The 26,999-nt window shown below is 43.3% G+C and overlaps 1 protein-coding gene across 6 annotated transcripts; it reads left to right on the forward strand.

Annotated features, from left to right (window-relative positions):
• The first annotated feature begins 6,966 nt into the window (after nt 1-6,966).
• On the forward strand, nt 6,967-26,680 carry AKR1B10 (aldo-keto reductase family 1 member B10). Of its 6 annotated transcripts, none has more exons than XM_043873450.1 (11): nt 6,967-7,133; nt 8,710-8,877; nt 14,665-14,781; nt 15,777-15,854; nt 20,451-20,573; nt 20,849-20,955; nt 21,327-21,408; nt 21,597-21,683; nt 22,193-22,276; nt 23,466-23,548; nt 26,333-26,680. In XM_043873450.1, the coding sequence occupies exons 1-11, from the start codon at nt 6,975-6,977 to the stop codon at nt 26,373-26,375; spliced, it is 1,131 nt and encodes a 376-aa protein (XP_043729385.1). In that variant the 5' UTR covers nt 6,967-6,974; the 3' UTR covers nt 26,376-26,680. The 6 variants fall into 6 exon arrangements, with proteins under 6 accessions (XP_043729385.1, XP_043729386.1, XP_043729387.1 ...); XM_043873451.1 differs by having other exon boundaries at nt 26,439-26,680; XM_043873452.1 differs by lacking the exon at nt 21,597-21,683.
• Nucleotides 26,681-26,999: the final 319 nt, after the last annotated feature.

Below are 26,999 nucleotides of genomic sequence, written 5' to 3' on the forward strand. Positions count from 1 at the left end.
CTTCAGTCATGTCTGACTCTTTGTGACCCTCTGGTCTGTAGCCCATCAGGCTCCTCTATCCATGGGATTCTCCAGGCAAGAATACTGCAGTGGGTTGGAACTATGACATTAGGTACCAAGTACATGTGGAACTGCCGAATGGGAGCTGTGTTCCTGGAGACAGGGCCCAGGTGAGACAGAAGAGTCCTGTTCTCAGGGTGTGGGGACACCAGAGCCGGGACCCCACTCTGGTTGGGCAGAGACTAAACAGGCCTGCAAAGCATTTCTGTTACTTGTGTTTCACACACACAAAAAAAACAAAAAACAAAAACAGGAAATCACTCCTATTCTCCTGGCGGAAAACCTGTGTGTCTTCATCTGTCACAGATAAGAATGCCATGGCCCTGACTTAGATCCGTCTCATGAGTCCCATTTGATGTGAATAAAGGAAACATATTCTATCAGCCCCAGGGATAAGCAATCCAACCAAAGAGTGCTTTCACAAGTTACAGAAGTATATAAATGTCTTTAAACTATCTCCATTCTTGTAGCAAGCTTTCAAAATTAATGATGCCTGGGAGGAGTAGTTCCAATCTATAAATCCTTCCTGAAGGCAATTAAAATCATCATTCCCTTTAGTTGTTGCATTTTCATCAGTTTCAAAAGATCTTGGATGGAGAAATATATTACCAAGTCTGGATTGACTTCTTTGCAACATGGCATAATGCAGTGACTCTTCAACTTAGGTGTATGTAAGAACCACTTGGATGGTGGGTGTTAAAACAGTAGACTCCCAAGAACCACATCCCTGCTCTGCATTTTAGTTCACTGGATGTAGTTATCTGGATTTTCAACAAAGAAATCTGAGTTGGTTTAGGTGCCAGTGATTGGTAAATGGTTTTACGAGAAACATCTTCATAGTGCTCCAGGTATACTCTCTAGTGGAAAGAAGAGCGTCTCCACTTTGGGAGCACCTTAAGGACCTCCCTAGGAAACTTCTTACAATGCCACTGTTTTACCCTCAGACTTAGCAGTTCCACTCTCCTGTAAATACCCACAGGAAATATGAACATATATTCACCAAAACATACATACAAGACTGTTTATATCATCATTCGTTCATAATATCTCCAAACTGGAAAGATCCTAATGTTTATCAATAGTTGAACCAAATGTCATAGAGTGGAATACTATACAGCAATAGGAATAAACAGACTACAGCTTCATCCAGCAACATAGATGAACTTTACAAGTGTACTTTTCAGTGAAAGGGACCAGGTACAAAAGAAAACACAATGTATGAAAAATGAAAGTTGTGTCTGACTCTTTACAACCCCATGGACCTTTAGCCTGCAATGGATGCGTGCTTGCTAAGTCGCTTCAGTCATGTCCGACTCTTTGTGACCCCATGGACTGTAGCCTGCCAGGCTCCTCTGTCCATGGGATTCTCCAGGCAAGAATACTGGAGTGGGTTGCCATCTTCTTATCCAGGGGATCTTCCTAACCCAGGGATGAAACCCAGGTCTCCCGTATTGCAGGCAGATTCTTTACCATCTGAGCCACCAGGGAAGCCCACGCAATTAGTTCAGAACCAGGCACAACTGCTCTGTGGTGTCAGAAGTCAGGAGAGAGGTCATCCTTGAGGATCTGGAGAGTGACTGGGAGAAGGTGTGAGGGAGTTTCTGTGTCTGTAACGTTGTTTCTTGTTCTGGGTGTGTTCACCTGTGTGTGTTCACTGTGTGAAACTCATCAGCCTCTGCTCAGGTTCAGAGCGCTTATCTTGAGGGGCGTGTTAAACTGCAACCAAATAATTGTATGCTAAGTCGCTTCAGTTGTGTCCAACTCTGGGCGACCCTATAGACCGTAGCCCACCAGGCTCCCCTGTCCATGGGATTCTCCAGGTGAGAATGCTGGAGTGGGTCACCATTTCCTCCTCCAGGGGATCTTCCTGACCCAGTGATTGAATCCTATTTTCTTACATCTCCTGCATTGGCAGGCAGGTTCTTTACCACTAGCACCACCTGGGAAGCCCCATACTTAAAGACTAAAAATTAAGTTCAGTTGGTGTCTGGGTTCTCCTGGAGCCCAGCTGAATCTGAACTTGAGTGAGTGTGGGTGTGTATAGATGGGCGGTCCCGCATGTCAGTGGTTATAAGTTCCCCAGGTGATGCTAGTGTACAGGTAAGGTTGAGAACCACTGCTTGAGGAAAAGCCTGATCTGGGTCTATGTGTGACCTTTAAGGTGACCAACATTCCCTCAGATGACTGACCTGAATAGTTTACCTAACCTCTCTGAAGCTCTTCCTCCACCATAGGAGGATGATGGTGATCTCCACTCAGTAAAGTGACCTAGGATGAGAAATGGGAAAATAGCACACAAGCGCTTGGCCTCATGGCGACAGCATCCTTCCTTCCCCTCTCTCCTTCTGCAGGGTGTTTCCTCTTTAACCCGATCTCTCCCTTGCCTGACAGACTGTCTTAGGGGATCCTATACTTCTCAGGGGATCCTGTCCTCCTTCTTGAGAAGGAAGGGTCTCTTTACCTGGATAAAGACGGAGATTGTAAGCAGAATGCACAGCGCAGAGCACTGTATGGAGCCTATGGACTAAATGCTCGTAGCACAACACTGTTCATACAAACTCCAACGCAGGCAGATTTCACAGCGGTATCATGAAAGCAATTCACCAAAATGCTAGCATATGGCCTCAGCACGAGGAACTGAAATTAAACAGGGGGAACACATAAACCCATGGGCTTCCCAGGTGGCTCAGATGGTAAAGTATCTGCCTGCAATGTGGGAGACCTGGGTTCGATCCCTGGGTTAGGAAGATCCCCTGAAGAAGGGAATAGCAACCCACTCCAGTATTCTTGCCTGGAGAATCCCATGGACAAAGGAGCCTGGTGGGCTACAATCCATGGGGTCGCAAAGAGTAAGACACAGTTGAGCGACTAACACTTTACACTTTTTTAATACTCAAACATTGTGTGAAGCAATGATGTTCATATGCCATAGATGGAGTCAGTTCGTGCACCTGACCACTCCCCAAGTACATGAATGAAAAACATACACGTTGATGTCTAGAAACATGTATTTTTACGGAAACAAAGACAAAACCCCATCTGACTTCCTTCTACACTCCAGGGACCCCTGTACCTGAGGACCCTTTCTCGTGAGAACATGGTTTTCTGGGCAGCAGAAATGAAACTTGAGAGTTTTCGCCTGTTCTGGCAATCTTTCCTCAAAATATGTTTTCTTTTATGCTCTAGATGACTCACATTTCCTTAATTTACATAGCTGAATACATGCTTGATCAGTCTGGACGTCTGGGTTTGCTGGTCGTGGATCACTGTGAGTCATCAATCCACACAAACTATGAGAAAATAAGTGTTTGTTGTTTTAAACTGTTATTTTGGGAATAACTTATCATGCCGCAGTAGGTGACCAATACACCAGAGAAGAGCCTTCTCACGCTCGTGGACGCACCCTGCTGGCCCTTGTCTGCCACGTGCTGGCCCCGCCACCCCTTCCGATGAGTGTGTAAGACCTACAGATACTGGCATCATTTCTGGACGTGTCAGCCACCTCCACTGGTTGCCAGTGTCCCCAAGAATCCCCACTGCCATCCCCTACCAGATGCTACAGCCTCTCTCCTGCTTTGGTGTTTGCTTATGTTTAGTTGCTAAGTCATATCCGACTCTTTCATGACCCCATGGACTGAAGCCTGCCAGGCTCCTCTGTCACACTGGCTTTGTCTTTAGAGCCCAATAACCTGTATTCGTATTCTAGCTCTAGCATTTACCTTGAACAAACTACTGAACATTTCAATGTGTCAGTTCCTCTGTTATGAAATGGGGATAGTAATAGTATCTACCTCATTAGGCTACTTGAATAAATGAGAAAATGTGTTAATACATGCACTATTGGGTATTGCACATGGCTACTAATAGTAATAATAATAATAATAGTAAATCAGAATCAGAATTACCTCTCTTCTCATCTGACAATGAAGGCTTTTTGTTTGTTGTTTTAAGCTGAGTAAGACTTCTGGCTGGATCATTCTTCCTGTGAGATAAATTCTGAACCAGAAATTCCTCAGTTCATTAGGAGACTAAAGCTTGCTTTGGTTTATAAGTAAAACTGAAATTAATTTTTGATGGCATGAATGAAAAAATGGGCTGCATGCAACTGCTTCTGGCTGATGATACACACTTCTGAAAATGTTCTATGTTACACTTTCAGCTTACACTGCCTTTCTTCTTTGCCAAAGTCTTTGCTTTGACTTTCTTGTATTTCAGGATTAAAATCCACTACATTTAGGATTCCTTCCTGTAGGTATCAGCAGGGTTTAGAAGAGACTTGCAAAATCAAGCAGTGTGGGGAAAGTACCTGGTGTGAATCACCATCTATACATTGACTTTCCCTGAACTGGGATTCATATATCTGGTCCTTAGGTGTGATCATCCATCCTTTTGCATAGCTATCTGAGATGTCTTTATTCCCATCAAATCCTTAGTTATACAGCCCACTCACAACCTCCATCCAGCTCCCCTGAATATCATATGCTTGATGAACTTGTGTTTGTCACAACTTTCACAGTTTCTGACTTGAGATGTTCAGGGGCTCACCAATCCTTCTGAAACCTTACCCTGTTATGCACACACTCAAGGACCATAAGGTAGAAACAAGACAATTAACAGAGACCCCCTCCCCCAAGCTTGTCTTGCAGAGCACCAGGGAAACTAGGTATGGAAACACTTACTAGCAGCATCTCCCACTGGCACATTGAGGGACTAAAATGATCAATCGTGAACTTTGTACACTGTTTGCCAAAAATCTACCATATATAACATGTGGAACTATCCTGATACTGCACATACCACCCGTGAAGAGGCATGAAGGACAGTCACCCCTGTGCACAGAATTCCTGAAACTTCTTCATTTCCACCAAACGTTTCAGAGCTTCCTCCCCATCTTGCTCCCTACTTCCACAATAAATACCCGACACAAAAGCCCATTGGGGAGACAGATCTGAGCTTTGCCTCCTGTCTCCTTGCTTGGTTGTCCTGCATAAAGCCTTTCTCCTTCTGCAAAAGACCTTTGCCTCTTTTGGTCTTGTGCAGGGCAACGGTCTCACTTGTTTTGTTTCACTTCCTTTCAGCCAGCTTTGCCAGTGGATGTAAGTAATCGGGCTGCTCTCCCAGCCCCTGGGGCTCATGGGACACACTGAGACTACGTTTAGCCACTCATCTGGACACCTCCTGTGGTCATGAAGACCCTACAGTTTCGGGAACCAGGAGATCCCATCCTAGACTTGATGCCTTCTCCACAGCCTCACCCTGGGAAATGAGGCACAGTTCTCCTCCACTTTGGGGCATCCGAACTCAACTGGGTATCCTTAGACATGCTCCAAAATATTAACAATAATCATTTCTAAATGTGGGACTATGTGTGGGTTTTATTTTCTTAATCTATTCTGTGTTCTCTACTGATTTTTCTTTTTATATTTAAAAAATGAAAGTTGTAAATAATTACTGAAACATCACAAATGGTGGAGTGTGTTATTCTGTAAATGGTGTTGCAAAAATACCCCTCAGTTTTGGGACTTTCCTGGTGGTGCACTGGTTAAGAACCTGCCTGCCAGTGCAGGGGACACAAATTCGAACCCTGGTCCTGGAAGATCCCTCATGCAGCAGAACAGCTAAGCCCTTGCACCACAACTACTGAAGCCTGAGTGCCTAGAGCTCATGCTCCCCAACAAGAGGAGTCCCTGCTCACTGCAACTAGATAAAGCCTACCCACAGCAATGAAGACCCAGCATAGTCAAAAATTAATTAATTAAAAAACCACTATTTAAAAAATTCAGTTTTGAACCACATTTCACATGATAAACAAAAGCAGACAGCAGATTTCCTTTGACCACATACCCCCCTTTCTGGAGAAAAGCACAGAGACCTCAGATTAGTTGGAACCAGAAGTCTGATGATATTGACTTCTAATTACCTCACCACCAACCAATCAGAAGACTGTCCATGAGCTGAGATCACATACCCCATAACCCTCTCCTAAGCATGTGGTCTCTTCCTCTTTTCCCTCTGTTATCTCAGAGCAAAACCTGGGGAGTCAGGAGTTGGTTTTTTGGGACATGAGTCCACCTTCCCCAGGACTATGGGCTTCTGCAGTAAAGCTGTCTTTCTTTTCCACCAAATCAATACTACTTAGGTGACTAGCAGTCAAACCTGAGTTTAGTAACATATGCAATGTATTAAATATATATTTTGAATGTGTATACACAAACATGCACACACATTTACACATATATGAAAGTCTGGACGAAACAGTACTCTTGTAATGGTATCATGAGTGGTGAGAATATAGGTGATTAATATTTCCTTATTTATAGTCTACATTTTTCAGTTTTACTATAATGAGTATATATCATTTTTTCTTGATAAGAAATTACTTTAACAATTTCACTAACCCAAATTAATTTCTTGATCAGTTTTCTGTATTTCCAATTTTTTCATGTGAATAAAAATATTGAAATTAAAAGAAAAAAAAGAAGAATCTCACATGAACATTGTCTTAAGGGAAAAGAAGCCTAAAAGTTCAGGGTTTGTTAGGACTTGAGTACATAGCATTTTTTTTCAATCACAAAGTTTGTTTTTCAAGAAAGTGGCAAGCATCACTAATATATGATGAATATTAGCATACAAAGAACCTATCCAGGCGGTTAACAGACAAATCTATTCTTATACTTCGATAGTTTCCATGCTCTGAGGGGAAAAGAAATTTACAACAGCTGAGTAATAAGATAGGAACAATTAAAATAGATACACATTTTTATTTTCCATGTGCATGTATTTTAATTTGTTGATAAAATTTCACTCATTAAAAATTCATGCTTTTTTTTAATCAGGGAGAACTCTCTCGAGGTAACAGTGTCTGGTTTTCATTAACCTGAACCTTACAAAAGGCTGACAGGACTTTCCCGTTCATGCCAGGGCAGGCGGCTTCCTCTGCAGTCAGTACATTTCCGTGGGGCAGAAGACATCTAACTTGCTCCCTCAGGGCTGTTTCTGCACGCACTATGGCCAACTTTGTGGAGCTCAGTACCAAGGCTAAAGTGCCCATCTTGGGACTGGGCACCTGGAAAGTAAGTATGCAAATATTTGGACACCTTCTTCCCTTGAGAGGCTTTGGGCATTTTCTCCTGTCTTGAGGGAAAGCCCAGAGGCAAGGGTTTTGGGGAGGTAAATATTGGGCGCTGGAATCAGCCTTTCTCAGGGTTATTCTTTCTCAGGGCTGATTCAGCTGTAGTGCTCCAAGACTGACTTTTTCCAGCAGTGGTGAGAGCTTTCCTAGCAGGTATCAAGTTTTAAGCAGTTTAAGTGAAAGTGTTAGTTGCTCAGTCGTGTCTGTCTCTTTGTGACCCCATGGACTGTAGCCCACCAGAAGATCAGTAGTAAATGCTTCTTTTTCTTTCATTGTTTGGCTTGGCTGGATTAGACAGAATGTGGTATTTCTAATGCCCTTCCTTCCTTCCTTCTCTCTTTTTTCTTCCTCCCTTCCTTCCCAGCTCCGTCTCTCTCTTTCCTTCTCTCCTTTCTTCAAAGAAAGAAAAACTTTCTGCCTTCGAGTGAGGGGAGACATTCCATTTTTACAAGGTTTTCTATTTCTCCTTTTCTGAAACAATAATTATATAATGTCTTTTATCCACTCTTAGGTATACGCCTGGTGCTGTACTTCAAATTAGACATTCACTGTGGCACTTACCACGGTGACCTCATTCATGCATGTACATGCTAAATCACTTCAGTCATGTTCAACTCTTTGTGACCCTATGGACTGTAGCCCACCAGGCTCCTCTGTCCATGGGGTTCTCCAGGCAAGAACACTGGAGTTGCTTGCCACGCCCTTCTCTAGGGGATCTTCCTGATCCAGGAATTGAACTCCCATCTCTTACATCCCCTGCATTGGTAGGCGGATTCTTTACCATTAGCATCACCTGGGAAGCCACAATGGCTTCATGAGGCAGATGCTGTTGTCATTATTCCCATTTTGCAGACAAGGTTTAGAGAAATTAAGCAATCTGCTCAGGCCACACACCTAGCATGAGATGAGCCTGAATTTATGAGGTAATAACTACTTTCTCTCTGAAAATTCTCTCTGAAAATTTGGTATATTTCAAAATCCAGTGTGTAGCCTGGTCATTAGAGAGAGTTTGCTGTCTCTTCTACATACTTTGATTTCCCTGGTGGCTCAGAGAGTAAAGTGTCTGCCTGCAATGCAGGAGACTGGGTTCGATCCCTGGGTCAGGAAGACCCCTGGAGAAGGAAACGGCAACCCACTCCAATACTCTTGCCTGGAAGATCCCCTGGATGGAGGAGCCTTGTAGGCTACAGTCCATGGGGTCGCAAAGAGTCGGACACGACTGAGTGACTTCAGTTCACTTCACTTCACTTCTACATACCTGGAGACACTTCTGGGCTGGAGGATGAACCTGAATCAGAAGGGAATACGCCTGAGCTAGGATGGGATGTGATGCTATAATCATAAAATGAATTTGCTTTCCTTCCTTCTCTTTTGAAAAGTTTTCCAAAGCATGCTTTTTTCCCAGGTGTCCCCTAGGAAAGGGGATCTCAGGGAGATCTTGGTTTGGAGAAGCTGGGCTGAGTAAGACAGCTTGTTGAAGGTGGTCTGGGGAGATGGTTTTTTCTTTTTCCTTCCAGTCTGGCCTAGGAGAAGTCAGAGAGGCTGTGAAGGGGGCCATTGACATAGGATATCGCCACTTGGACTGTGCTTATGTCTATGAGAATGAGCATGAGGTGGGGGAAGCCATCCAAGAGAAGATCCAAGAGAAGGCTGTGAAGCGGGAGGAACTCTTCATAGTGAGCAAGGTACCAAGCGCTCACCTGGTGGGAAGACTACACTTCAAAGCAGGCAGCAGTGTTGGATCTAGTCAGCATCCAGAATTCTGTCTTTTCATACTGTTCAGGGGGTTCTGGAGGCAAGAATACTGAAGTGGTTTGCCATTCCCTGCTCCAGTGGATCACATTTTGTCAGAACTCTCCACTATGACCCATCCATTTTGGGTGGCCCTGCACGGCATGGCTTTGTTACACAAAGCTGTGATCCATGTGATGATTTGGGTTAGCTTCCTGTGATTGTGGTTTTCGTTCTGGAGGCTTTGGAATTATAGTCTGCCCTTTGATGGATGAGGTTAAGAGGCTTGTGCAAGCTTCCTTATGGGAGGGACTGGCTGTGGGGAAAACTGGGTCTTCTTCTGGTGGGCAGGGATACGCTCAGTTAATCTTTAATCCAGTTGCCTGCTAGTGGGTGGACTGTGCTCCTTTCCTATTAGTCGTTTGGCCTAGGGCAACCCAGTCCTGGAGTCTACATGCTCTATGGTAGGGCTCCTCAGTTTGGTTTAGCTCAGCTGTGTCCGACTCTTTGTGACCCCATGGACTGCAGTGCGCCAGGCTTCCTTGTCCTTCACCAACTCCTGGAGCTTGCTCAGACTCCTGTCTGTTGAGTCAGTGATGCCATCCAACCATCTCATCCTCTGTCATCCCTTTCTCCTCCTGCCTTCTGTCTTTCCCAGCATTAGGGTCTTTTCCAATGAGTCAGTTCTTTGAATCAGGTGGCCAAAGTATTGGAGTTTCAGCTTCAGCATCAGTCCTTCCAGTGAATATTCAGGACTGATTTCCTTTAGGATGGACTGGTTGGATCTTCTTGCAGTCCAAGAAACTCTCAAGAATCTTCTCCAACACCACAGTTCAAAAGCATCCATTCTTCAGTGCTCAGCTTTCTTTATGGTCCAACTCTCACATCCATACATGACTACTGGAAAAACCATAGCTTTGACTAGATAAACATTTGTTGGAAGGGCTACTGGAGACCTCCAAAAAAGAGGAAATACCAAGGGAACATTTCATGCAAAGATGGGCACAATAAAGGATAGAAATGGCAAGGAACTAACAGAAGCAGAAGAGATTAAGAAGAAATGGAAAGAATACACAGAAGAACTATACAAAAATGATCTTAATGACCCAGATAACCACGATGGTGTGATCACTCACCTAGAGCCAGACATCCTGGAATGCAAAATCAAGTGGGCCTTAGGAAACATTACTACAAGCAAGCTAGTGGAGGTGATGGAATTGCAACTCAGCTATTTCAAATCCTAGAAGATAATACTGTTAAAGTGCTGCACTCAACATGCCAGCAAATTTGGAAAATTAAGCAGTGGCCACAGAACTGGCAAAGGTCACTTTTGATTCCAATCCCAAAGAAAGGCAATGCCAAAGATTGCTCAAGCTACCATATAATTGTGCTCATTTCACATGCTAGCAAGATAATGCTCATAATCCTTCAAGCTGGTCTTCAACAGTATGTGAACCAAGAACTTCTAGATGTGCAAGCTACATTTAGAAAAGGCAGAGGAACGAGAGATCAAATTGCCAATAACTCTTGGGTCATAGAAAAAGCAACAGAATTCCAAAAAACAAAAACAAAAACACATATACTTCTGCTTCATTGACTACACTAAAGCCTTTGACTGTGTGAACCACAACAAACTGTGGAAAATTCTTAAAGAGATGGGAATACCAGACCACCTTACCTGCCTCCTGAGAAAACTGTATGCAGATCAAGAAGTAACAGTTAAAACCAGACATAGAACAAAGGACTGTTTCAAAATTGGGAAAGGAGTATGATAAGGTTGTATATTGTCACCCTGCTTATTTAACTAATATACAGAGTACATCATGTGAAATCCTGGACTGGATGAATCACAAGCTGGAATCAAGATTGCCAGGAGAAATATCAACCACTTCAGATATGTAGATGATACAGCCCTAATGGCAAAAGGAGAAGAGGAACTAAAGAGCCTCTTGATGAAGGTGAAAGAGGAGAGTGAAAAAGCTTGCTTAAAACTCAACATTCAAAAAACAAAGATCATGGCATCTGGTCCCATCACTTCATGACAAGTAGATGGAGAAAAAAATGGAAACAGTGGAAGACTTTATTTTCTTAGGCTCCAAAATCACTATGGATGATGACTGCAGCCGTGAAATTAAAAGACACTTGCTCTTTGGAAGGAAAGCTATGACAAACCTAGACAGCATATTGAAAAGTAGAGATGTCACTTTGCCAACAAAGGTTCATATAATCAAAACTATGTTTTTTTTCAGTAGTCATGTACAGATGTGAGAGTTGGACTATAAAGAAGGCTGAAAGTGGGATTGCTGGGTCATATGGCAGTTCTATTTCCAGTTTTTTAAGGAATCTCCACACTGTTTTCCATAGTGGCTGTACTAGTTTGCATTCCCACCAACAGTGTAAGAGGGTTCCCTTTTCTCCACACCCTCTCCAGCATTTATTGCTTGTAGTCTTTTGGATAGCAGCCATCCTGACTGGCGTGTAATGGTACCTCATTGTGGTTTTGATTTGCATTTCTCTAATAATGAGTGATGTTGAGCACCTTTTCATGTGTTTGTTAGCCATCTGTATGTCTTCTTTGGAGAAATGTCTGTTTAGTTCTTTGGCCCATTTTTTGATTGGGTCATTTATTTTTCTGGAATTGAGTTTCAGGAGTTGCTTGTATATTTTTGAGATTAATCCTTTGTCTGTTTCTTCATTTGCTATTATTTTCTCCCAATCTGACGGCTGTCTTTTCACCTTACTTATAGTTTCCTTTGTAGTGCAAAAGCTTTTAAGTTTCATTAGATCGCATTTGTTTAGTTTTGCTTTTATTTCCAATATTCTGGGAGGTGGGTCATAGAGGATCTTGCTGTGATTTATGTCAGAGAGTGTTTTGCCTATGTTCTCCTCTAGGAGTTTTATAGTTTCTGGTCTTACATTTAGATCTTTAATCCATTTTGAGTTTATTTTTGTGTATGGTGTTAGAAAGTGTTCTAGTTTCATTCTTTTACAAGTGGTTGACCAGTTTTCCCAGCACCACTTGTTAAAGAGGTTGTCTTTTTTCCATTGCATATCCTTGCCTCCTTTGTCAAAGATAAGGTGTCCATAGGTTCGTGGATTTATCTCTGGGCTTTCTATTCTGTTCCATTGATCTATATTTCTGTCTTTGTGCCAGTACCATACTGTCTTGATGACTGTGGCTTTGTAGTAGAGTCTGAAGTCAGGCAGGTTGATTCCTCCAGTTCCATTCTTCTTTCTCAAGATTACTTTGGCTATTCGAGGTTTTTTGTATTTCCATACAAATTGTGAAATTCTTTGGTCTAGTTCTGTGAAAAATACCGTTGGTAGCTTGATAGGGATTGCATTGAATCTATAGATTGCTTTGGGTAGAATAGCCATTTTGACAATATTGATTCTTCCAATCCATGAACACGGTATGTTTCTCCATCTGTTTGTGTCCTCTTTGATTTCTTTCATCAGTGTTTTATAGTTTTCTATGTATAGGTCTTTTGTTTCTTTAGGTAGATATACTCCTAAGTATTTTATTCTTTTTGTTGCAATGGTACATATACACCATGGAATATTACTCAGCTGTCAAAAAGAATTCATTTGAATCAGTCCTAATGAGATGGATGAAACTGGAGCCCATTATACAGAGTGAAGTAAGCCAGAAAGATAAAGAACATTACAGCATACTAACACATATATATGGAATTTAGAAAGATGGTAATGATAACCCTATATGCAAAACAGAAAAAGAGACACAGAAATACAGAACAGACTTTTGAACTCTGTGGGAGAATGTGAGGGTGGGATGTTTCAAAAGAACAGCATGTATACTATCTATGGTGAAACAGATCACCAGCCCAGGTGGGATGCATGAGACAAGTGCTCGGGCCTGGTGCACTGGGAAGACCCAGAGGAGTCGGGTGAAGAGGGAGGTGGGAGGGGGGATAGGGATGGGGAATAAGTGTAAATCTATGGCTGATTCATATCAATGTATGACAAAACCCACTGAAATGTTGTGAAGTAATTAGCCTCCAACTAATAAAAAAATTAAAAAAAAAAAAAAAAGTAAATTCTGCTTAATAAAATTGCTTTAAATGATAAAAAAAAAAAAAAGAAGGCTGAGCACTGAAGAACTGATGCTTTAAATTGTAGTGCTGGAGAAGACATTTTAGTGTCCTTTGGGCAGCAAGGAGATCAAATTATTCAATACTAAAGGAAATCAACCCTGAATATTCATTAGAAGGACTGAGGCTGAAGCTGAAGCTCCAATACTTTGGCCACCTGATGCAAAGATCTGACTCATTGGAAAAGACCCTAATGCTGGGAAAGATTGAGGGCAGGAGAAAAGGGTGAAAGAGTATGAGATGGTTGGATGGTATCACTGACTCAATGGACATGTGTTTGAGCAAACTCAGGGAGACAGTGAAGGACAGGGAAGCCTGGCATTCTGTAGTCCATTGGGTCACAAAGAGTTGGACATGACTGAGTGACTGAACAACACCAAGAACAACTCAGGTCACTTCCCCCAGCCATCTTCATCACTGTCTTTATAACATCCCTGGACACAAAAATCCACATTATCGTCCAATGTTGGTGCAAAGATGCTGCTGCTACCCACCTGTCTTCAGTGGGTTTTCCCCTAGAGGAGAAGTCTCCATTGAGCCACGGTGATGTCCTTAGCATCCCTGTTCCCTGTTGGTGGGCTCCATCTTCCCCTTGGCAGCCAAAAGCTAAGACTGCAATTGGATCCTGAAGCTCCACCTTTCAGCACTGTGATCTCAGTGGTTGTAGCCCAGAGGTTCTCAGCTGGCAGATACTTTGGAAAATTGTGGGACATACTTATTGTCATATATGAATTTCACTTCAGTTCAGTCTAGTAAAAGGCAAGCTACAGAATGTTATAAAAAGAGGGAGGGGTGGAGTGAGAGAGGGTTGCTGCTGCTATGGCTAAGTCACTTCAGTCGTGTCCGACTCTGTGCGACCCCATAAGTGGCAGCCCACCAGGCTCCCCTGTCCCTGGGATTCTCCAGGCAAGAACACTGGAGTGGGTTGCCATTTCCTTCTTCAATGCATGAAAGTGAAAAGTGAAAATGAAGCCGCTCAGTCATATCCAACTCTTAGTGACCCCATGGACTGCAGCCTACCAGGCTCCTCCATCCATGGGATTTTCCAGGCAAGAGTATCGGAGTAGGTTGAGAGGGTTGAGAATCACTGAATATGCATTATACCCAATTTGCTAAAAGCAACTAGTTATAGGTACTTGGAATGTGCTTGTATCTAGTGGGACAAATAGACCCCATTGGTTGCGTCTGGATAAATTTCTTGTAGAGTTATCATTTGTGGCCCATGGACTTGGAGACATAGGAGAGCAGTAGAGGATCACCTGTTCCCAAAGGCTTAAGAACTTAAATGCTGGTCACAATTCATACCTTCAGAAAGCCTACTGCTGAGGAAGAGAAAGGCACATGTGAACAGATGCTGAGTCTGTGCCCAAATATGGTACCTGATGTAACAAATACACAGAACACCAGGTGAGTCAAAAAGATAACTTGCCGTTGACACTTAAGAGTTGTCAGTGACTTCCAGAGAAACCTGGTGACCTTGCATCCCTGGATGATGCATCTTAACCCCCTGTGCTGTAAATGGCTTGCCCCTGGGGTTAGCTCAAGCTGAGGGTCAAAAAGCAGGGAAAGCAGAGAAAGGTAGCCCCTTCTCTGTCCATTGCTGACTTCTCCCTGCTCTGCTCTGTGCAGTTATGGCCCACCTTCATGGAGAAGCATCTAGTGAGGGAATCCTGTCAGAAGACCCTCAAGGATCTGAGACTGGACTATCTGGACCTCTACCTTATTCACTTTCTGCAGGCATTACAGGTTGAAGTTCCTCCCTGTTCCAATCTCTGGTTCCTGGACACATGTTGGAAGATAGCAGCTGCATCAGGAGTGGGGAGGGAAGGGTTGGGGGCTGGAGGCTGGGGACCAAGGGGAGCTGAAGCAAGAGGCCTTGTACTTCAAGACTCCACAGGAAAGTTTTCAGGATGAGACGGTGGAGCAGAAAGACACTGTCCTGAAAAGGAGTCCAAGCCCATGGACCAATGTGGTGGTGACCACACACCTTGGCTTTCTCTGTTACATTTGAGAAAATTATGATTTCTAGCAGCCCAGGCAAGCTGCAACTTCCACGCTGCTTTGGTCCTGATTCCATGCCAAGGGCTCTCCTCCCAGGGCAGCTCTTACATAATGCTGTTTCAGGGCTCAATCCTCCCGTTAACTGATGCACTGGGAATGCCATTTTGGAGAGGAGCCTAAGTATGATCGTGCTGAAAGGTAGCCAGTGCTCAGTGAGGATATAGGACTCTGCTCCTGCCTTTGCCAGAGAGCCTGAGGGACATGAACTCCCAGCTCTCTCACCTCTTGAAATTGAACTTTGTCCCCAAGTGCATGTGAGAAATCAATGTCCACAAGGCTAATGGTGGCTTTTGGATGTGCTTATGATAGACTTTAAAATCAGTCCAGCAGTTTCTGGGAATTCCCTCAGGGTCCAATGGTTAGGACTCCATGCTTTCACTGCCAAGGGCATGGGTTCAATCCCTGATTAGGAAACTAAGATCTCAGAAGCTGTGTGGCATGGCCAAAAGAAAAAAAAGTCCAATAATTTCTAAAATATAAGAACTTGTGTTTTTTACTCCAGCAGATTGATTTAGAGATTTTATTTCAACTCAGCTTCTTGAAATTTATACTGTGGAGCTTGAGAAAAAAATTGTATGCAGATGTGGGTGTTTAGGACGAGTTAGGATCCTGAAACCTCACTTGACAGAATCAGGTGTTTAGATGCACACTGCGCTAAGCTTCTTGTTTCGCATTTACAGCCTGGGGAGGACCTCATTCCCAAAGACGATAAAGGCGATACCATCAGCAGTAAAACAACATTCTTGGACACCTGGGAGGTAGGTTCCATCTTGTTCTCAGTGGACTGGGAGTGAAAACTTGCCTTCAGTCACCTACAAGGGTCTACACCAGTGTGAAGGAGCCCAGGTGCTCAATGAGGTTTTATCTCCTCATCATTTTGTAATTCTTTGAACTCCTTCCTAATCATCTTTGACTTTTGGGGTTCACCTGACACTTCTTATATTTTTGAAAACTAAGACCGAATCCTCAAAGGAGACTGGGAGTACAACGTATCTGATTTCAGAGGATACCCGGTTTATTCTTAAACCAGGGAGAGGGATTTGAAACAGAGTGTTGCCCTGGAATTGCAGGGATTGATTAAAGTAACGTAGTGCAGGTTATTTAACTCCTCCAAACCTCAGTTTCTTCTGCGTCTTAAAAAAAAAAATTTTCCAATAGATACTAATAATATAAAGCTTCCTGGGTGACTCAGTGGTAAAGAATCTGCCTGCTAATGCAGGGGACACAGATTTCACCCCTGATCTAGGAAGATCCCCCATGCCTGGGAGGAACTAAGTCGGTGCCCCACCACTACTGAGGCTGTACTCTAGAGCCAGGGGGCAGCAACTACCGAAGCCCATGCGCCCTAGAGCCTGCGCTCTGCAAAAAAAGAGCAGCGTCTGCTCACCACAGCTGGAGAAAGCCCTCATGCAGGAATGAAGACCCAGTGTGACCAAAAATAAAACTAAATTAATAAAAAAACAACAGAAAGACATTTAAAAGTTAGCAATAATAAAACAGCAATGATTATGTGATTAAGAGCCATTCTAAAATAATAAGCCATTGTCTATATCATATCTCATGAGCAAGAGCATATATATATATATATATATATATATATATATACATATATATGTGTGTATATATATATATCAGTTCAGTTCAGTTCAGTCACTCAGTTGTGTCCAACTCTCTGCGACCCCATGAATAGCAGCACGCCAGGCCTTCCTGTCCATCACCAACTCCCAGAGTTTACTCAAACTTATGCCCATTGAGTCAGAGATGCCATCCAGCCATCTCATCCTCTGTCGTCCCCTTTTCCTTCTGCCCCCAATCCCTCCCAGCATCAGGGTCTTTTCCAATGAGTCAACTCTTCACATGAGGTGGCCAAAGAATTGGAATTTCAGCTTCAGCATCAGTCCTTCCAATGAACACCCAGGACTGATCTCCTCCAGGATGGACTGGTTGGATCTCCTTGCAGTATATACACACACTGTGTGTGTACACAGTCTCTTCAGTTGTGTCCAACTCTTTTCGACCCTATGGTCTGTAGCCCGTAGCCCACCAGGCTACTCTCTGCATGAGATTCTCCAGGCAAGGATACTGAAGTGGGTTGCCATGCCCTCCTCCAGGGTTATGTGTGTGTGTGTGTATATATATATATATATGTAAATCAAGTTTTCTTGGGAAAATCTTATGAAGGCATCATTCTGTCAAACATTCTGCTATCCTGAGCATATAATTAAATATAAATCCATGGTAAATGTGACAGAACATCACTGCTGTCCAAGCCAAAAGCTGGCTGAGCCCACATGCATGAAGGTGGGTTCAAACTTCAAGTTTAAAAATGCTGTTTTTCTTAGATTTACATATTCTTTTTAATCTAATAACCACACAAGTCTTTATCCAACTACATAATCTTAAACACTTGTTTGATATACTCACTAAAACAAATTTATGAAGCCTGAATTTTCAAGAAAATATAGTACTTTCTTTCTGCTAGTGCCAAAAGAGTAACCATAAAGAGAAACATGAATTCTGGTACTTAACTAGTTTTTTAAAACCTCAACATATTTATTTTCCTACCACAAACAAACTCCTGTGAGAGAAACATTTCAGGATGAAGATTTAATGAACCATCTAACAGTGGGAAATCAATCCTGAATATTCATTGGAAGGACTGGTGCTGAAGCTGAAGCTCCAATACTTTGGCCACCTGTTGCAAAGAACTGACTCATTAGAAAAGACCCTGATGCTGGGAAAGATTGAAGGCAGGAGGAGAAGGGGACGACAGAGGATGAGATGGTTGGATGGCATCACCAACTCGATGTACATGAGTTTGAGCAAGCTCGGGAGTTGGTGATGGACAGGAAAGCATGATGTGCTGCAGTCCATGGGGTTGCAAAGAGTCAGACATGACTGAGCGACTGAACTGAATTGAATGTTTTATGTGCATGGGCTCAACTCAGGGAATGTTTCATTCCTGAGAATGAAAGTTATGGTAAGACCTACAACAGAGCCTAAGATTTCAATAGACTAAGCTTTTGCATTAGATTTGACAAGAGGGCTCTGTCATATACATTACCTTGGTAAAATAAGACCTCTGAAATATCTTAGGGATTATTCTTTGTGAGATATGGAGACTGAGACACCTCTAGTATTGTTTCCACCAGAGTTTTGACCTTATTCTTATTTTCCCTTTCTTTTTTACTTTTTTAAGTTATGAGATTATGATAACACATTTACCTGAGACTTGGAAAATACAAGACAAAGTTACATATAGTTCCACTATATGTTATGATTTTTTTAGTAGATAAATTGAGATTTTTAGTTGGAGTTTCAATATCAAACTCTCAAAAATTAATAGAATGAATAGACAGAAAAGTAGAAGGAAATAGTAGACCTGAAAAGTACCATGAACCAACTCAACATAATTAAGATTTACAGAATTTTCACACAACGGTAGGATACAAATTCAAGTTCTCATAGACAATAAACTGGGAGACACTGGAACATATCCAGGGATATAAAACAAGTTGCAAAAATTTTATGGTCTAAATGTATTGAAATCACACAGAGTCTGTTCTCTTTATCTCTGTGGATTTATGTTAGAAATCAAGATAGATGAAAATAACCCACCTATTTTCAAGTGCAGTGTGACATTTACCAAGAGAGATCTTTGACTTATCCATTGAAAGTCTCAATAAGGTTAGAAGATGGAAAGAACACAGAGGGCAAGTGCATGGAAGAAAGCATTTAAATGAGAAATTAATATCAAAGATACTTTAAAAACTCCATGTATTTGGAAATTAAATGTCCACTTTTAAATGGTGTTGCCCTCATTCTTAACGAATACTTAATAGTATTCATTGTGACAACTATGTCATTGTTCTCTGTAAAAAGTACTCTGATTTTCACATTGCTGTATCCTTAGAATAGATTTGAGAATGATTACTAAATGAAAGATTTTGATGATCAAGTTCAAAGAATCTAGGATGAAAAGGCAGGACTGAAGCAATCAACGTTTATGTGGACCCATAACCAGTTCAACAGAAACTTTCTTGAACACCCTGAAGCAGATGTGAGAAAAAGAGTGAAACAATGTCAAGATGTATCATGCACCCACCTGTACCTGCTCTATGGTACACAGAAAAAGTTTACATTGGTTCGCGGCCCAACTCAGGTGCTTTGGAGACTTTGCCATCTCATCAATTCTAAACTTTTTTTGCCCAATTGAAACACTACATCATCTACCCTAGTGGATCTCTCTATGCATTAAAATCACCTGGGGAGTTTTAACAATCCCAGTGCTGAGGCCACATGCTACATGGATTTGGTTAGAAACTCTGGAGGTAGAATCTGGTCATCAGGATATATATATATGTATTTTTAACTATTTATTTTTGGCTGCCCTGGGTCTTCATAGTTGCCCTTGGGCTTTCCCTAGCTGTGGAGAGCACGGGCTACTCTCTAGTTGCAGCGCACCAGCTTCTCGTTGTGGTGGCTTCTCCGGTGGACACAGGCTCTGGGTGCACGGGCTCAGTGGTTGTGGTATACGGGCTTAGTTGCTCCACAAGCAGCATGTAGTATCTTCCTGGACCAGGGATCCAACCCATGCTCCCTGCACTGGGAGGCGGATTTTCAACCATGAGACCACCAGAGACGACTCTAGGCATCAGTATATTTCAAAGCTGTCAGGTGATTCTGAATTGCAGGCACATTTGAGAACCACTGGCTCAACTGTCCCCCAAACACCTCATGCTTGTCTTCACCTCAAAGTCTTTGCTCCTGCTTTCCCCTCTACTCATGGGCTGGATGGAAAATTTCTTTTTCCCCCTTCTTTCTTATTTTTTAAATTATGGAAGTATTATAACACATTTACAGGAGAATTGGAAAATACAGAACAAGGTTGCATATAGTTCCACTACATATTACAATTATCTTTTTAGTAGACAAATTAAGATTTTTAGTTGGAATTTCAATACAAGCTCTCAAAAATTGACAGAATGGACAGAAAAGTAGAAGGCTATAGTAGACCTGAAAAGCACTATCAACCAATTCAATGTAATTAAGATTTATACAATTTTCACACAACAGCAGGATACAGATTCTATTCAAGTTCTCACAGACTATAAACCAGGAGACACCGGAACATATCCAGGGACATAAAACTAGGTACAAAAATTTCATGGTCTAAAGGTATTGAAATCATGCAGAGTCTGTTCTCTTATCACTGTGGCTTTATGTTAGAAGTCAAATTCTTTTTATTAGTTCGGCTAATCCACACACGTGCTCCTGTCCCGGAGGGGACTGAGCCAAACTAGCGTCCTTGAGATCTCTCTAGCAGTGGCCAAAGTCGTCCCTTTCTATGACAGGCCGTGGAGGAGCTGGTGGACGAGGGGCTGGTGAAAAACATTGGGATCTCCAACTTCAACCACTTTCAGATCGAGAGACTCTTGAACAAACCTGGACTGAAATACAAACCAGTGATCAACCAGGTAAACTGTTTAGTAAAGGGTAAGGTTTCTGTTCTATTATTTCTTAGATGTCTGGAGGCAAGTTCAATGCTTTGCACTAAGTCTCGTCTTGAAGGTCAGGCATCACGTACTTTGTGGGTCATGGGGGACAGGTCTCGGAGTCTGGTTTAGCCAGCCTAGCAGGGGGCAGGATTTGGCCTTTGCTGATAGGCCTTTTTCTGTGTGTAGAACTCCCAATGAGCAGCTCAAAGAGCAGGTGGACTTTCTCAGTGATGAGAACTGCTTGCTTTTAACAGGTTGAATGTCACCCATACCTCACGCAGGAGAAATTGATCCAGTACTGCCAGTCCAAGGGCATCAGTGCCACAGCTTACAGCCCGCTAGGCTGTCCAAATAGATCTGGGTGAGGCATCTGATCTTTCTGTCGACATTCTTTTAAGAAAGCCATCAGAAAGAAAAATGCATGTAAGGCAATGTGCCTGGCATACTCAAACAGTGGGGAAAATATGGGAACTTAAAAAAAAAACAAAAACCAGCAACCTTTTGGGAATACTCCAGTTTAGCCACCTAGCACTGGACCAGCCTTTGCAAAAACTCCTGAGGCTTCAGAACCCATGGGTGGACCCCTGGGTAAGACATGAAGCTTTCAAATCCTTTTACCTTATCTACCACATGAGGAAGACTGACGATCAGCCTTGGGCCCACACCGGAGTAATATTCATCTACATATGGTAGCCATGGTGATTATACACACCAACCATCTTCTCCCTCTAGGGCCAAACCAGAGGACCCTTCTCTACTGGAGGATCCCAAGATTAATGAGATTGCTGCAAAGCACAAAAAATCCGCAGCCCAGGTATAAAGTGTATAGTTTCTTTACCTGCCTCAAACTAGACTTATGTAATTCTTAATATTGCCTTCATTTAGCTCCTGCATTTCTTTTATCTTATTTTTTGGCTATGCTGGGTCTTCATTGTTGCGAGAGGGCTTTCCCTCATTGGGGTGAGCGGGGGCTTCTCATTGCAGTGGCTTCTCTTGTTGCAGGCTTCAGTATTGTGGTGCCTGGGTTTAGCTGCTCTGACGCATGTGGGATCTTCCCGGAACAGGGACCGAACCAGTATTCCTGGCATGGCAAGGAGGACTCTTAACCACTGGACCATTGGGGAAGCACCTGTTTAACTCCTTGAAGGGAAAGGGAACAAGAGAGGAAGCCCTCTAAAGCCTTTCCTTGAAAGTCTGTTTGTTTGGACCTCCAGGAAATAGCATGGTTATCACTGAAACAGGGATGGCCTCCAACAACTTCTGTTGAGACTGGAGGACCAAGAACAAGAGCATGGCTTTGCAGCCAAAAGACTTGGGTTCAGAACCCAGCTCCACTACATATCAGCCTTACGATCTCAAACACTATCCCAGGTCACTTTATTTTTTAAAAAGGAAGAATATAGGGGTGTTGTGAGGATTAAGGGAGAGAACTGAGCAGAGGACTGAGGAGTTATCTGATAGCTATAAAGTGCTCAGTGTATATTAGCTATTATAACTTAATAAAGACACAGTGAATGGCAGAGATGTTTCATTTTCTGAAAAAGTAGAGGGAGTGGTCATTGCAGATGAGTGTAAATGAGAAGTCCCCTTTTGCACAGGTTCTTATCCGGTTCCATATCCAGAGGCATGTGATTGTAATTCCCAAGTCTGTGACATTCGCACGCATCGCTGAGAACTTTCAGGTAAGGTTCTGGCTGGTTCAGTTCAGTTCAGTGGCTCAGTCGTGTCCAATTCTTTGCAACCCCATGGATTGCAGCACACCAGGCTTCCCTGTCCTTCACCAGATCCCGGAGCTTGCTCAGACTCCTATCCATTGAGTCAGTGGATGCCATCCAACCATCTCATCCTATGTCATCCCCTTCCCCTCCTGCCTTCAATCTTTCCCAGCATCAGGGTCTTTTCCAATGAGTCAGTTCTTCGCATCAGGTGGCCAAAGTATTGGAGTTTCAGCTTCAGCATCAGTCCTTCCAGTGAATATTCAGGACTGATTTCCTTTAGGATTGACTGGTTTGATTTCCTTGCAGTCCAAGGGACTCTCAAGAGTCTTCTCCAACACCACTGTTCAGAAGCATCAGTTCTTCAGTGCTCAGCTTTGTTTATAGTCCAACTCTCACCTCCTTATGTGACCACTGGAAAAACCATACCTTTGACTAGATGGACCTTTGTCAGCAAAGTAATGTCTCTGCTTTGTAATATGCTGTCTAGGTTGGTCATAACTTTCCTTCCAAGGAGCAGACTGGTTTTCTCAGTGGAGGAGGGGATGGCAGAGACTCCTTCACCAGGTTTCTCATGCTGTCCTTGTGTTTTCTGTGGGCTTCCACCACCTTCCCACCACCCTGCCATCTCTCAGGCCAGGGAGCTGACCTCAGGGCTGAGATGAATGACCCATGACCGAGGGTGGGCTGGGGGAGCAGCCGGTGATATCCTGTCAGGTCTGAGCACAGATGTACCTCTCCACTGCCTGAGAAGGTCTGGGCTGTCCCTAAGCAGTTGTGTCGTGGGCCACACACAGCAGCAGACAGTCCTGCCTATGCTTCTGCCTCCCAGCAGCAGGAGAGAGATAGATCGTACTAGAAGACCTGCCTTTCTGGAGGAACCCACGTGTCCATCAGGGGGCTTGCACCCTGTGCAGTTCAGAGCCTGTAAGGCAAGGAGGCTTAAAGGCTTTGGAACACAAAACCTCAGAAACACAGCAGTCTCTGTGTAGCACCCAATTTAGAGCCATTCGTGTCTGGAGGACATAATGGGAGAAACTCCCTTGGCTAGTTACTCCTGTGGATGTGAGCTTGCTCCCTACTAGCGTGGCTGGAGATCTCAAATTGCACCAGGAACTGGCTTGCTGATGATGTTCTGGAATTCTCACTTTTCCAGGTCTTTGACTTTAAATTGAGTGATGAGGAGATGGCGACCCTACTCAGCCTCAACAGAGACTGGCGGTACTACCCCTTTCACTGGTAAGTGGTGCTGGGCTGAGTTAATTAGGAGGATTGCCAGGTGTTTGTCTAAATTGGTAGAAGTTTAGCTAGAAGGATTGAAAGATAACTGGAACTACTTTTATTTCATATGCCATTTTCTGGTAGTGTTGAAAATCAAAACTGGAATACCTAGAATTATTATGAGGAAAGAGCAGGTGTGTGTGCTCAGTCACTCAGTTGCATCTGACCCTTTGTGACCCCATGGGCTGCAGCCCACCAGGTTTCTCTGTCCATGGGGATTCTCCAGGCAAGAATACTGGAGTGGGTTGCCATGCCCTCCTCCTGGGGATCTTTCCAACTCAAGGACTGAACCTGGGTCTCCTGCATTGCAGGCAGATTCTTTACCATCTGAGGCACCAGGGTAGACATATCCTTAATTGCTGCATATTGTTGGGGCTCCTGGATGTAGTTCTGGAATCTTAAGAGAGAACATGTTGTTAGTAGGTAGAAGGCAGAGGCAGTCATTCATCCTTTCATCCACTAAGTATTTACTGAGCATCTACTATGTGCCAGGCACTCTCTAGGTGCTTGGGGGTATCATCTAGACAAAGTTCCTGCCTTCACAGTCTTACATGCTAGTAAGGGAGTACAGAAATAAACTCACAAATAAGTATGTTGATTGAGAATGAATCCTACAACTGACAAAGAAAGTGAATTGTAGGAAGGCATTGTCTACCTTCTCTACTCCATTCCATTCTCTATTCTATTCTAACTTCTCTATTTTCTATTGAGAGAATACAGAAATAACCTCTCTCTCCACACACACACACACACACACACACACACACACACACACACACACACACACACACACACACATCAGACTGCAATAAAGGCTAAGCAGAAAAATCAAGTAGGGTAGTAAGGGAATAGGGAGTGGAGGGTGCTGGGGGAGTGATCCCTTAAAAAGGAGGAGTCAGAGGAAGTTTTGCTGATTGGTGACAGTTGAGCAGAAACCTGAAGGAAGTGAGGGATGAGCCATGTGGATACCTGGGGAAGAGCATACTAGGCAGTGAGGATGGCAAGCGCAAAGGCCCTGAGGTGGAACTGTGTTTGGAGCACTGGAGTAAGAGGTCGAGTGGGGCTGGAGCAGAGCGAGTGAGCGGCAGAGGGAGAAAAGTCGAGGTCAACAGTGTCAGGGGCTCAGAGCAAGCAGACATGTGGACACTGTGAGGAGGGCTTTTGGTTCAGGCTCTGAGGGCGCTGAGAAGCCAGTAGAGGATTCTGAGCCGAGGAGTGGCATGATGGGGCTTGTGCTTTAAAAGCCCCACTCTGACTTCTGAATTGCGAGACTACAGGGAGACTGCTGTGATAACCCAGGGAAAAGGCAACAGTGGCTGGACCTGGGTGATGGTGAGTAGAGAGAGCCATCTGATTCTAAATACATTGGGAAAGCAGAGCCAATCGGATCTGCTAATCCATTAGGATTCAAAGGAGGCTCCAAGTCTTTGGTTCTGGTGTTGCCTGAATCACACACAAGATGGAATCGCCATTTTGGGGGAAGAAATCAGGAGTTTGCCTTGGGACATGTTTGCAATATCCAGTAAAGTTCTAAGTGTGTGAAAAGTGAAAGTGCTAGTCACTCAGTCGTGTCCAACTCTTTGCAACCACATGGACTGTAGCCTCCCAGGCTCCCTTGTCCATGGAATTCTCCAAGCAAGAATACTGGAGTGGGCCGCCATTTCCTACTCCAGGGGATCTTCCTGACCCAAGGATTGGACCTGAGTCTCTTGAGTCTCCTGCATTGGCAGGTGGATTTTTTACCACCGTGCCAACTGGGAAGACCTTGCTTTTGTTAGAGAACAACAAGCAGCAGCTACTTAGAATGAAAAGAAGTGTCAAAAGTAAAATGAGGGAAGTGGGAGGGAGGCTCAAGAAGAAGGGGATATATGTATACTTATGACTGATTCACCTTGTTGTATGGCAGAAACAAATACAACATTGTAAAGGAATTATCCTCCAATTAAAAAAAAAAGTAAAAACAGCCAAAACAAAACAAAACAAAAAGGTAAAGTAAAGGACTTCCCTGGTAGTTCAGTGGCTAGGACTCCATGTTCCCAATGCAGGAAGCCTGGGTTCTATCCATGGTTGGGCAACTATTAATAAATCCCACATGCCACAAATAAAGATTCCACATCCCAAAATGAAGTTTGAAGATCCTATGTGTCGCAACTAAGACCAGAACAACTAAATAAAATAAAATTTAAAAAGTAAAGTAATACCTTGCTGGAGAGGAAACTACTTCTCTCCTGGAGGCATTAGAGGGGTGGGACTCAGGAATGAATCCACCCAGTTCAAATCCCAGCTCTAACACTTAATGTATTGGACTTGTAACCTTGGGTAAATTTCCCAGGCTGGTTTCTTTATTTGCAAAGTTGGAATGCTAGGATTAAACACAGCTAACATCTCTTGAGTGTTAACTTAGAATGTGCCAGGCACTCTAAGCCCAGTGCATGCATCATTAACTCATTCAGTGATCATAACAGGCCCAAGTTATTCTATTGTTGTTCCTTCCAGGGTTATTATTTATTAGCTACCATTATGAAGCTTTCTGGTGTCCTGGTCATCATCCCCCCACCCTCCTTCCTAGCACACCATTCAGATCTGTTTGAGGGAAGGTGGAGGAAGACTTGGGTTCTTATAAAATCTTGGGGGAAGGGGAGAAGCTGATAGAGAGCAAAGCTCATAGGATCCATGAAGAAGAATGCCATTTAACCCAGAGTTTAACATTGGTGTACTTTTCCACAACTGTTTTCTCTGCAGGCTGAAAAGTCTGGAGGAGTATCCCTTCTATGCAGAATATTGAAGCTGAATCTCTTAATGCACATTATCCTTCTTCATCTTACTGAAGTGTAATTCTCTCCACCAGTGTCCTATTGTAGCCAAGGTTGTCTGAAATCACACCAAGCCTGCCCTGCTGAAGTCCAGGGGTTAGGCAGTTACTGTATCTGGACTGGTTTGTTCAACCAAAGGAACAGATTACAACTGGGAGATTCAAGTTGGATAAGCCAATTACATTTTTTTTTCCCTCACTTCTTCGATCTGATTATGGGGACTCCACTAAACTTGAGGATACAATGACTGAAAATAATAAAGAATAATAATAACCAACAGGTATTGAAAGTTTACTACGTGCCAGCACTATTTGGGTGTTTTTTCGTATGTGTGACTCACTGAATCCTGCAACCACCCCTTGGAGGGAGATATGCTTACATTTCACAGAAGCTGAAATGCAGGAATGGGGAGGCCAAGGCACTTGGTCAGGGCCACTCAGGTTATAAGTGGATGAACCACTTTCAAAGGCTCTAGGAGAGCTTTGGTTTCACTGGCAATCAAAATGTCATCTACATACTGAAGAAAGGCTCCCTCATATAACTGTAGGTCCTTTAGATCTTTGGCTAGGGCTTCCCTGAAACTGGGAGAAGCATTC

The sequence above is a fragment of the Cervus elaphus genome, chromosome 18 (assembly GCF_910594005.1).
Source record: "Cervus elaphus chromosome 18, mCerEla1.1, whole genome shotgun sequence".
NCBI classification, from domain to species: Eukaryota; Metazoa; Chordata; class Mammalia; order Artiodactyla; family Cervidae; genus Cervus; species Cervus elaphus.